General features: G+C 37.2%; 1 protein-coding gene across 1 annotated transcript in view; it reads left to right on the top strand.

The window, feature by feature from the left end:
- CNTN4 (contactin 4) overlaps nucleotides 1–13,550 on the top strand; it is an 831,113-nt gene that overhangs the window by 570,379 nt on the left and 247,184 nt on the right. The window contains exon 6 of the mRNA XM_077130352.1: nucleotides 9,864–9,959. Within this exon, the coding sequence (XP_076986467.1) occupies nucleotides 9,864–9,959 (96 nt within the window). The remainder of the gene's footprint in view (nucleotides 1–9,863; nucleotides 9,960–13,550) is intronic.

Genomic DNA, 13,550 nt, shown 5'->3' with positions numbered 1-13,550 from the left:
AGTTCTTTGGTGCACAAAAGTGTTTAATTCTGAGGGGTTCCCATTTGTTTATTTATTTCTTCAATGCTCATGCTTTGGATGTAAGATCTAGGAAACCACCTCCTATTATAAGATTTATAAGATATTTCCATACCTTTTCTTCTAAAAATTTTATGATCTTAGATCATATATTTAGGTATTTTATCCATTTTGAGTTAATTTTTATATAGGATGTGTTCTAGTTTGCTAGCTGATGGAATGCAATATACCAGAAACGGAATGGCTTTTTAAAATGGGAATTTAATGAGTTGCTAGTTTACACTTCTAAGGCTGAGAAAATGTCCCAATTAAAACAAATCTAAAGAAATTTCCAATCAAAGGCATCTAGGGAAAGATACCTTGGTTCAAGAAGGCTGATGAAGTTCACGGTTTCTCTCTCAAGTGAGAAGGCACATGGCGAACACAGTCAGGGCTTCTCTCTCGGCTGGAAGGGCACATGGTGAACACGGTGTCATCTGCTAGCTTTCTCTCCTGGCTTCCTATTTCATGAAGCTCCCCAGGAGGTGTCTTCCTTCTTCATCTCCAAAGGTCGCTGACTGGTGGACTCTCTGCTTTGTAGTGTTGCTCTCTCTGAATCTCTCATTCTCCAAAATGTTTCCTCTTTTATAGGACTTCAGAAACTAATCAAGACCCACTCAAATGGGTGGAGACATGTCATCCCCTAATCCAGTTTAACAACCATTCTTAACTAAATCACATCAACCAGGGAGATGATCTCATTACAGTTTCAAATATACAGTATTGAATAGGGATTATTCTACCTTTAAGAAATGGGATTTATATTAAAGCATGGCTTTTCTTAGGGGGCATACTTCCTTTCAAACCAGCACAGGGTGTGAGATATGGATCCTCTTTCATTCTTTTGCATGTGGATTTCCAGTTCTCTAGGCACCATTTATTGAAGAGACTGTTCTGTCCCAGGTTATTTGACATGACTGCCTTATCAAAGATCAATTGTCCATAGATGAGAGGGACTGTATCTAAACACTCTATTTGATTCCATTGGTCAGTGTATCTATCTTTTTGCCAGTACCATGCTGTTTTGAGCACTGTAGCTTCATAATATGCTTTAAAGTCAGAGACCTTTAAATATGAGACCTCTTACTTCATTTTTCTTTCTCAGGATATTTTTAGCCACTCAGGGCACTCTGCCCTTCCAGATATATTTGGTTGTTGGTTTTTCTATTTCCGAATAATAAGTTTTTGGATTTTAATTGGTATTGCATTGAATCTATAAATCAGTTTAGGTAGGATTGACATCATAACTATATTTAGTCTTCCAATCCATGAACATGGTATGCCCTTCCATTTATTTAAGTCTTTTCAGTGATTTCCTTTAGCAATTTCTTGCAGTTTTCTTTATATAGATCTTTTGTATCCTTAGTTAAATTTATTCCTAAATATTTTATTCTTTTGGTTGCAATTGTAAATGGAATTTTTTTTTCTTGATTTCCCCCTCAGATTGTTCATTACTAGTGTATAGGAACACTACAGATTTTTGAGTGTTGACCTCTAACCTGCCACTTTGCTGTACTCATTTATTAGCTCTAGTAGTTTTGCTGTGGATTTTTCAGAGTTTTCGACATGTAGTATCATATCATTTGCAAACAGTGAGAGTTTTACTTCTTCCTTTCCAATTTTGATGTCTTATATTTCTTTTTCTTGTCTAATTGCTCTGGCTAGAACTTCCAACACAATGTTGAATAACAGTGGTGATAGTGGACATTGTTGTTTTGTTCCTGATCTTAGGGGGAAATTTTCAGTTTTTCCCCATTGAGGATGATGTTATCTGTGGGTTTTTCATATATTCCCTTTATCATGTTGAGGAAGTTCCCTTCTATTCCTATCCTTTGAAGTGTTTTCAACAAGAAAGAATGTTGAATTTTATCAAATACCTTTTCTGCATCAATCGAGATGATCATGTGGTTTTCCTGCTTTGGTTTGTTGATATGGTGTATTACATTAATTGATTTTCTTATGTTGAACCATCCTTGCATACCTGGGATGAATCCTACTTGGTCATGGTGTATAAGTCTTTTAATGTGCTGCTGAATTCGATTTGCAAGAATTTTGTTGAGGATTTTTGCATCTGTATTCATTAGAGAGATTGGTCTGTAGAGTTTTTTTTTCCTTGCAATATCTTTGTCTGGCTTTGGTATGAGGGTGATGTTGGCTTCATACAATGAGTTAGGTAGTCTTCCTTCCTCTTCAGTTTTTTTTTGGAAGTGTTTGAGCAGGATTGGTACTAATTCTTTCTGGACTGTTTGGTAGAATTCACATGTGAAGCCATCTGTCCTGGACTTTTCTTTTTTCAGAGCTTCTTAATGACTGATTAAATTTCTTTACTTGTTATTGGTTTGTTGAGGTCATCTATTTCTTCTTGAGTCAATGGTGGTTGTTAATGCCTTTCTAGAAAGTTGTGCATTTCATCTGCATTGTCTAATTTATTAGCATGAAGTTGTTCGTAGTATCCTTTCGCTACCTCCTTTATTTCTGTAGGGTCAGTGGTTATGTCTACTCATCTACTTCTGATTTTATTTATTTGCATCCTCTCTCTTCTTCTTTTTGTCAACCTCACTAAGGGTCCATCAATCTTATTGATTTTCTCATAGAACCAACTTCTGGTTTTGTTGATTTTCTCAATTGTTTTCATATTCTCAATTTCATTTATTTCTGCTCAAATCTTCATTATTTCTTTCCTTTTGCTTGCTTTGGGGTTAGTGTTCCAATTGGACAGTTAATTCCTCCATTTTTGCTCTTTCTTCTTTTTCGATATAGGCATTTAGGGCAATAAATTTCCCTCTTAGCACTGCGTTTGCTGCATCCCATAAAGTTTAATATGTTGTGTTTTCATTTTCATTTGCCTCAAAATATTTACTGATTTCTCTTGTTACTTCTTCCTTGACCCACTGGTTGTTTAAGAGTGTGTTGTTTAGCCTCCATGTATTCGTGAATTTTCTGGCCCTCTGCCTATTATTGATTTCCATCTTCATTCCTTTATAATCTGAGAAAGTATTTTATATGATTTCAGTCTTCTTAAATTTATTGAGACTTGTTTAATAATGACCCAGCATATGGTCTATCCATGAGAATGATCCATGAGCACTAGAGAAAAATGTGTATCCTGCTGTCATTGGGTGTAATGTTCTGTAATTGTCTGCTAAGTCTAGCTCATTTATTGTATTATTCAAATTCTCTGTTTCTTTATTGATCCTCTGTCTAGATGTTCTGTCTGTTGATGAGAGTGGGGAATTGTAGTTTCCAACTATTATGATAGATGTGTCTATTTCTCCTTTCAGTGTTTTCAATATTTACCTCTTGTATTTTGGAGCACTCTGGCTCAGTGCATAAATATTTATGATTGTTATGTCTTCTTGTTGAATTGTTCCTTTTATTAATACATAGTGTCCTTCTTTGTGTCTTTTAATTGTTTTACATTTGAAGTCTAATTTGTTGGATATTAGTATGGCTACTCCTGTTCTTTTCTGATTGTTGTTCACATGAAGTATTTTTTTCCAACCTTTCACACCTGCTTATCCTTGTATCTAAGATGTGTCTCCTATAGACAGCATATAGATGGGTTTTGTTTTTTAATCCATTCTGCCAGTCTTTGTCTTTTGATTGGGGAGTTTAATTCATTGACCTTTAGTGTTATTACTGTAAGGACACTACTTTCTTCTACCATTTTGCCTTTTCTATTTTATGTGTCATAGATAATTTTTCTTCTTTTTTACCTTTACTGATAGTCTTCATTTCTATATGCTTCTCCATACCTCTCTCTCCTGTCTTTTTCTATCTGCCTCTAGTGCTCCCTTTAGTATTTCTTGCAGAGCCAGTCTCTTGGTCACAAATTCTCTTGGTGATTTATTGTCTAAAAATGTTTCAATTTCCCCCTCATTTTTGGAAGACAATTTTGCTGGATGTAGAATTCTTGGTTGGCAGTTTTTCTCTTTTAGTGTCTTAAATATATCATACCACTGTCTTCTTGCCTCCATGGTTTCTGCTGAGAAATCTGCAGATGGTCTTATTGGGCTTCCCTTGTATGTGATAGATTGCTTTTCTCTTTTTGCTTCCAAGATTCTCTCTTTCTCTTTGACATTTGACATTCTGAGTTATAAGTGTCTTGGAGTACATTATATTCTGTTTGGGGTATGCTGCACTTCTTGGATCTGTAATTTTAAGTCTTTCATAAGAGCTGGAAATTTTTCAGTGATAATTTCCTCCATTAGCTTTTCTCCTCCTTTTCCCTTCTCTTCTCCTTCTGGGACACCCACGACACATATATTCATGCACTTCATGTTGTCATTCAATTCTGTGAGTCACTGCCCCTATTTTTCCATTCTTTTCCCTATATTTTCTTTTGCTTGTGGGATTTCAGATGTCCCATCCTCCAGTTCACTAATCCTATCTTCTGCCTCATGAAATCTAACATTGTAGGTTTCCATTGTTTTTTTTTTCCATCTCTTCTACTGTGCCTTTCATTCCCATTAGTTCTGTGATTTTTTTTGAGACTTTCAATTTCTTGTTTTTGTTTATTCCTTGCCTTCTTTATATCCTCCCTCAATTCATTGATTTGATTTTTGATGAAATTTTCCATGTTCGTTCGAACATTCTGAATTAATGTTTCAACTCCAGTATCTCATTTGAATTGTTGGTTTGTTCCTTTGACTGGGCCATATCTTCAATTATCCTAGTATGATTCATTATTTTTTGCTGGTGTCTGGGCATTTAATTTCCTTAATTAGTTTATTCTGGAGATTGTTTTCACTTTTTTTACCTAGGATTTTCTTGCTGGATGACTTTTTCGTCTATCTGTTCTTTGACAATCATTTCAGCTTATTCTAGACCTCTAGCTTAGGTTTTGTTTAACAGATCAAAATTTTTCAGTTCTTACTTTCTTGTTTCTTGTCTTGCCTGTGTGGTGCCATGCTTTTTTTTAACCTTAGGAGGATCTACTTAGATATTATAGACCTCTGTCAGATTTTCCCAGACCAAACTGGCCTCCTTTCAGAAAGAGTCACCTGCATCGGTTTTCCCTGAGGGTGAGACCCAGCAGATTGAAAGACTTTTCTATAAAGCCTCTGACTCTGTGCTTTTCCTGTCCTGCCCAGTGTGTGGTGCTTGTCTGCCTGCATGATCCACTAGCATAAGGTGATGTGGGACTCCCTGCTAGGGGTGTGGTTGAGACAGAAGAGGGGTTGGAGGCTGGCTTTAATCACTTTAGTTTTCCAGATCCTGGGGTTTGAATTCCTTGAGGGAGGGATTCCGCCTGAGCTGGGCCCCACCCCTCTCCTGGGAAAGTCATAACCTCCAGACAAACACTCAAACAAGCTTAATTCTGCCCATGCTTGGTGCAGTTGGAGCCTGAGAAGCCCTGCAGCTTATCCGAAGGCAGTCAAGCCATAGAAACACAGCCATAAGAAAGAAAGAAAAAATCCTTTCCAGAGCAGAACCCCCGTTTCTCCGATTTACCAATCAAGAGCTTAAGTTGGAATGTCTCCCTATGTATCTCCAGGTCCAAATCCCCCCTCCTTTAGTCAGGACCCAGACCCTTTCAAGTATTTTGTGCCATCTGACCCAAAAACCTCTGTGCTTTTAAAATTTTTTTTTTTTTTCTTTTTCTATCAACCCTGCCCCCTCTCTACTGGGGCAATAGCCAGCAACCTCAGCTTTTACCTGAGGTTCTGCTGAGCTGGTGGCCTATTTTTAGTAGTCAGAATTTGTTAATTATTCCACAGTTGGAGCTTGGTTATGCTCAGCCTCTGCTGCTAGTAAAGTCTCTTTCCTATCCCCTCTGAGAAGCGGCCTGTAGGGGAGGGTTGCTGGCCGCCATGGGCTTAGGGGACTCAAGGTTCTGGGTGGGCTCACAGCCAGTCCATCTTGTCCAAACTGCATGTCTGGTCACTGACATAGCCCCAGCAGTTGTTATGTGCTGTTCCTGGCTATCTACTAGCTGATCTGGAGGACAAACTAAATCCCGCACCTCACTAAGCTGCCATCTTCAGTACCAAGAATTTAAAGATAAATTGGATCTAAACAAAATAATATATCTGGGAATATGGCTGAGAAAGTTCTTGCCATGAGTGTACAAGCTTCAAAAAATGCCCATTCATGTGTATCTTTGTTCTGGAAATTATTATGCTGCTACTAGTAGGATCTAGATATGTAGTTATATCCTAAAAGACCAATTTTGGGTCTGCATAAATATATTACATGTGCATATAGGTCCTTTGATTAGCATCTACAGTCACACTGTAGAACACTTTTGCTATTTGGAGCCCTTTTTAAAATGAAATGATTGGGGCATGATTTGCCACTAGATTACAGCATCTGGTAGTGGATGGAACAGATATGCATTTAGCACCAACCCTGCAGTTATGAGAAACCCTATGGTTGGCCTTATGCTTTTCAAATATTATCTCATTTTAATCTTTGCCTGTGATCATCCTTTATAGATAAAATACATTTATTCTCATTTTATTTATGCACAAAGTGAGACTTGCCTATGGTCAACACAGCTAATAAATGTCAGAAATGCTTTCCAAACCCAGATCGACCCAAACACAATCTTTCCATTTCCTAGGAAAGTAGGGTCTACCATGTGAAATCTATTTCAATTAAACTACCAAGGAATGTTTCTAAATATTTTTTCAAATAGCATATTGATATAATCTAACTACCCAAATCTTATAGAATTGAATGAATTAATAAATGAAAAAGGAATCCGGTTTTTTAAACTCAATGTTAAAAAACGTATATATTTCTCATTTTCCCACCCATTTCTTAATGCCTTTCTACTAATCAGAAAATGTACTTGGTTCCACCCAGATATGACCTGATCTCTACTATTTATCAACTCTTAATTTTTCATGCAAATATGGAGTTTGGATGGAATATCTGTACAAAAACTTAGAAGACCAACCATAAATATATGGAATAAGTGACGGCTCAGACTGGTCCAGTATAATTTGTATGGTTAGGGTTAAAATATCAAGTTGAATAGTATTTATTTAAAATGTTCCATAGAGGCTTTTTAAAAAATCTCTGGTTTAATCCCTTTTGAAGGCTTCTCAGACCGTATTTTTTTTTTGTAGTATCATGTAATTTTTTTCTGAATTTTTTTTATTTATTAATTAAAAAAAATTTAACAAACGAACTAAAACATTAACATATATAATCAGTAATTCACAATATCATCACTTAGTTGCATTTCATCATTTCTTAGAACATTTGCATCAATTCAGAAAAAGAAATAAAAAGACAACAGAAAAGAATAAAACGAAACCAGAAAAAACACACAAAAAAGATTATACATACCATACTCCATACCCCTCGCTTTCATTGATCACTAGCATTTTAACATTTGTTCCCCCTATTATTTATTTTTATTCCCTATGTTCTACTTGTCTGTTGACAAGGTAGATAAAAGGAGCATCAGACGCAAGGTTTTCACAATCACACAGTCACATTGTGAAAGCTATATCATTATTCAATCATAAACATTGGTGTGTAAATGTCTGTTTGTGTCTTTGCCCTTATGTCCTCTGAGTAGATACCTAACAATGGTATTGCCAGGTCATATGGCAATTCCATATTCAGCTTTCTGAGGAACTGCCAAACTGCCTTCCACAGCGGTTGTATCATTTGACATTCCCTACCAATGGTGAATAAGTGTGCCTCTTTCTCCACATCCCCTCCAGCACTTGTCATTTCCTGTTTTGTTGATAATGGCCATTCTGGTGGGTGTGAGATGATATCTCATTGTGGTTTTGATTTGCATTTCTCTAATGGCCAGGGACATTGAGCATCTCTTCATGTCCCTTTTGGCCATTTGTATTTCCTCTTCTGAGAAGTGTCTGTTCAAGTCTTTTTCCCATTTTGTAATTGGATTGGCTGTCTTTTTACTTTCTTGATGAAATTCTTTGATGCATATAAGTGTTTAATTTTGAGGAGTTCCCATTTATTCATTTCTTTCTTCATTGCTCTTGTTTTGGGTGTAAGGTCTATAAAACTGCCTCCAAGTATATAATTTATAAGATATTTCTCTACATTTTCTTCTGTTTTACGGTCTTAGACCTAATGTTTAGATCTTTGATACATTTTGAGTTAACTTTTGTATAGGGTGTGAGATATGGGTCCTCTTTCATTCTTTTGCATATGGATATCCAGTCAAACTGTATTCTTAAATAGAAAAAGAAATTTAAAAAGAAAACATTTTCCAACCTCACTTAGTGCCTATTGAATAAACGGGAGTTTTTACCATCAGCAATATAATGCAAATTGTAGCAGTGTTTTGCTTTGTGTATGTGCATCTCCTCCGTGCACCCTTTTTGCATCTCAACTCTGGCAGTCTCTGGGTTATTGTGATTAGATGTTATGTGTCAGTCCTACCCATCAAACTCATAAGTCCCTAAAGGGCAGAAGCTGTGTTCTCACAGTATTTAAATCCTGAGCTTGTAACCAAATGATACTTAATGGAAATTTTATAAATAATTAAGTAATGAAAACAATAATGAAAGAGCTTAAAAATTCAACTAATTCCAGAAGATGGTGATCAAGACATGTATACGTATGTATAATTTTCTGATCCCTCTCTGAAAACATTCAGCTTGGTAAGTATAGACAGGCTGTCCAGTTTCATGTGCCAGCTCTACCACTTGCTAATGTTGACTCTTTAAGCAGATTTCATAGTGCTTCCATGTCTAGTCTGTAAAATAGGAACATTATTGATACTTAACTCAATGGATCAAATGAGATAATCATCCATAATACCACAATGGCTAGCTTAGAGAAAGTGGTCAATGAATGGCAGTGCACTGTAGCATGCTCAGCCAGATAACTTACACCCTGCAAGACTCACGTGAGCTGGAAGAATCCTCAAATGAAATAAAAGGTCATTAGATCCTGTTTTCTAGGCAGCGAAAATGAAATGACCCTTTTTCTGCTCCTATTTGAGAAGATTAACATTTGAAAGGGTGGGGAAAAAACGCTTATTGAACAAAAATGGGTCAGTCCGTTATCAGACATGTTTCTTACATCAACTTATTTTTATTACAACTGCAACTGAAATTGTGATCACTAGGTTTATAAGTGTCTTATCTCTCTTACCATACTCAGACTTCTTCAGGGAAGAGAACTTTCTACTTCTAAAAGTATCCAAGACTGTACCTATATATATTTAAAAGCACACAAGTACTTTAAAACAGTTATGCATGCATTTGTATGTATATGTGTGTGTGTTTGTGTGTATTAGAAAAGAGATTGATAGATTCTGGGTATATATACAGAGACAAATATAGTTGCATATACTGAATGGTCTATGATGTAAACAGAATTGAGTATCATAAAACATTAATTTACATCATGACGATGATATGTAATTATAGAGAGCTCTTGAACAGGTCACTCAGCATCTCTAAACTCAGTTTCTTCATCTAGAGAGGCACAGACCAAGAGAATGCTCTGCTGTGAGGCAGATATTCTATTTCTGTGCTAATACAGAAATACAGAAGCCATCAGACACGTGTGCCCATTGTGCACTTGAAATCTGGCTAGCGTGACTGAGGAAGTGAATTTTAAATTCTATTAGTTCTCATTGATTTGAATTTAAATAGCCGCATGTGGCAAGTGACTGCACAGATATAGGGTCAAAGAAGACAGGGTCAATATCATGTGAAAGGAGGCCAACCTGAATTGCTCTAATACGGATGCTACAGAGGCTGGTCTTTCAGCAGAGAACTGTCCTCTTTTCAAATAGTGACATTTTCCCATAATGTCTTGGGACTTTATAGTTTAAACCATTTTCCCTTTATTTCTCCTAACAGATCTTGAAAACTTTAAAACAAGAACCAGAAGCACGGTATCTGTCCGTCAAGGTCAGGGAATGGTACTGCTGTGCGGCCCTCCACCCCATTCTGGAGGTAAATATAAATGCACCAACATGTGCACACTTCGGTGACTGCTATTTTTCTTGCTGAATGTTCTCCCTCTTGGCACCAGCTGAGGGGGCACTGTCATTTGTAGAGATTCCCAAAGTCCTCCGTGTAGGGGAAGAATCAACGTGCGTGGCATCCATAATTAGGGCAGGAAAATATCAGACTGTGTGAATGTTCTACCCCACTTCTGCCTACCTGGCCCAAGGGGAGAGAGACCTGAGTCAATCAAAATCAGAATGCTATTGCTTGGTGAAGCAGTACAGCTAAAACTACCTGCACGTCTTGCAATTTATTGGGTTAAGAAAGACGGTACCACTTCATTTTGTCTCTCTGTTGATCTGAATAGGGATCAGACCCAGGAACTAAAGTCCCTTGACCACAGAAGCCAAGATCACTTTGTGGAGTCCTGCAATCGCCAGGCCAGTTGGAATGCATCTGGTTGCAAATTACAATAATCCCAGCTAACACTGGCTTCTCTAGATTGGAGTGTGTGCTTCTCATATACAAGATTTCCAAAGGTTTGCAGTCTAAAGGAGGTACAGCTTCTTGATGAGATCTTCCAGCCCTTCCTCCTATCATGCTTTGAAGTCCTAAGCATGTCTCATGGCTAAGACATCAAGTCTGCATTCCAGACAAAAAGAAATATGAAGAGACATGGACAAAAGACTGAAGTCTTTCTTCTTTATAAATTTTTCCTTTGTATTACAGAAGGCTTGCTTTGCTTGACAACTTTTTCCAACATTTCATTGATCACCCCCTGAGTCAAGGGAAACAGAAAAATCGAGTTTTCAGTTCGTATTTTTAAGCAGATAGGTCATGGCCCTGAAAAAAATCTTAATTTTGTTAGTGAGAAAAAATATGGAGAGATGTTCTGTAGCCAGATAGCAGAGTGTGCTAAAAGGGCTCGTGCTGTCCTGACTGAAGAGGGGCTATGACTCTACATAAAGGGCTCGGTGGTGTGGAGGATCAATAGGTAACAGTATTTACTAGGATCCCCTTAAGGATTCTGACAACAAAATTGATAAACTCTACTCTTGGAAATTCAGGCTAAGGTTTAGTTTTCTATCTGCTATCCTTTTAATTGTCTTAATTTTCTGTTTGGCTTTAAACAGGATTAAAACAGCAAACTTTTTTTTAATTTGAGATTCGAAAATACACCTTTTAGTTTTTGGCCTATATACTAAAGCTGTAACTTTTCCTTAACTTGACTAGTGTTCTAGTTAACATTTCCAGCATGGAATAAAAATGAGCAAACTAACTAAAAGGTTTGCACCTCAAACAAGATGACTGTCCATGCTGGATGGGTGAGGCTGGTATTTCTTCAAGTCTGGATTAAACCTTGGAATTGTTAGAAGTTCTATATACCAGAAGACTGGCAAAGCCAGGTTTAACTTTAGGGGTACATGTTTTAGAAAATGGGCTCATTCTTTAGGACTTCATTTTCCCTTAAATGTGGTATCAGAAAAACTAAATTTGGGCTCTGAATGTGAGTGCTAGTTCTGGCATTGTTTTGAAACATTAGTTGGAATTGAACAACTATCTGCAAAATTTCTCTGCCTCAGACTAATTATCTGAAAGGTAAAGGACATCTTTCAGATCCCTTTTAGTTGAATCGCTACAGAATTTTAATTCTTTAACAAAGACTAAATATTTTCTCAAGTATATTTGAATTTTTCAACACCTGTTTCTTTTTACTTTTTTACTGGGAAGCAACTCATCAAGTAGACATATAGTTAGGTAAAGGTAAAGTTCACTGAGACTAATACCTCTCTTCTTGATATGAAATAGGATCAAAATAAGAGTTGAACATTTTGCTAATTTCTTCTGCAGACTGCCTTCACAGCATTAAGCCTTCATAACATGGCAGCAGTTCTAAAAATTAATCTTATAGGAATATTGGGGGAAGTAAAAAAAAAAAACAACCACCACTCCCTGGTATAATGATATCTTTGGGAAAGGCAAAACATGAAGCGATGCTGTGCTGCACACAATAAAGTACATGGATACTTTCCCCTTCCCACAGAGAAATATATTAAAATTTTCTGTCGACGTCTACTGAAATGTGCTTGTCTCCGCTGGCAGCCATCAGCAGCTCTGAAATCCTGTTCCTTGAGCTGTGCTGACATTCCTGACAATCTTGATGGTGAAGGACAATGAAATAAATATTCTCATTATGGGCCCTATTAGAAACTTTGTGCACAGTTACACTGTAGGCAAAGCAGGCAAGCCAAAGAAATCTGAAAGAAAACCACAAAGAAGATTTTTGAAGTTGTTATAGAGCGTCTCAAAAGCTATCAGTTTGGGACAGTGGAATCGATGATTATATGATGAAATTCCCCCAATTACCCAAAACCTTCCTGTGTAAACTATACACAGATGATTGTTTCGGTGCTTTTCCAGGCTGTATTTCACCTTAAAGCCGGTAGGATCACCATGAGCTGCTGGACTCCCTGAACATTTTTGTTCCAGCATATATGGAATCACAGTTTCAATTGCAACTGAGCAAGCACAGGAAAGGAAACGAGTCAACCTTTTATTATATCAGTAGGGTACTGAGTAATGGTGCAAAATCCATTGTAAGGGATGCCACACGTCCTCTTTCCAAAGCTGTGCAGTGTCAGACCTTCTTAAGGTAACTTAAAAATGAGCAGCAATTAATCTGTTTTGAAAAACATTTCAATCAGCAGGTTTTTCCAAGAATCTACCAGTCACCATGTGCAGCAACTATGCCATCTCTTGGTTTATATATACTCATTCAGATGTGATTTTGCTGCATAGATTTGACTATTAAATCCTGATGTCAACACCAAAAAAAAAGAAATCGCTATGATGAACTCTGGGTGTCCTTGACTCTTCTTCCTAATAAAAATAGAAATTATTAGTGTCCAACATTTTCGCCTTGCTTTTCACCATCTCTGGACTATTTGGCACCAAGGATTCATGATCTTTAGCCAAGCACTCACTAAATAGGATAGAACTAGAGTACCTTAAGATTCTTCCTCCCAATAAAGTAAGAGCTATGAGTTACTCACAATGGAAATCCTCATGAACTGTTCATCAAAGGAGGTTTTTGTTCCAGCCTTCCTTTTATATAATCCTTGGTACTGGAAGTGTGGGCAGTGGACAGGCAGCATTGACCTCCCCTGATGACTTTGTTAAAAAAGTAGACTATCAGGGCACCCAGTGGGCCTGTTAAATCAAAATCTGCATTTTTATAAAATTCCCATTTGATTCATGTGCATATTAAAGTTTGAAAATGGCTGAACTGGATCTGTGGTACGCACGCATACTTGCACACACACATACACACACACACACACACACCACCTCTGATAGCAGCAGGCAAGCAGCTTGACAATCAGTGGGGCAACTCGTTGAAGTCCTAGATGCCCAGCCTTTTCCCAAGGGTATTCTGATTCTGTAAATCTGCAGTGGGGTGCCCAAAACTGTGACAACATGAGTTTTATAGATAAGAAAACTGAAGCGAAGAAAGTATGCAGAGTTACCTACTAATCACTGGCAGAGTCAAGAGGTATCTTTGCCTGGGAACTTCCCTTTTCTTCCAGATGGGGGAGA

The sequence above is a fragment of the Tamandua tetradactyla genome, chromosome 15 (genome assembly GCF_023851605.1).
Source record: "Tamandua tetradactyla isolate mTamTet1 chromosome 15, mTamTet1.pri, whole genome shotgun sequence".
Classification (NCBI taxonomy): Eukaryota; Metazoa; Chordata; class Mammalia; order Pilosa; family Myrmecophagidae; genus Tamandua; species Tamandua tetradactyla.
The sequence above is the reverse complement of the archived record's forward strand: the minus strand, read 5'-3'. Positions and strand labels throughout refer to the sequence as shown.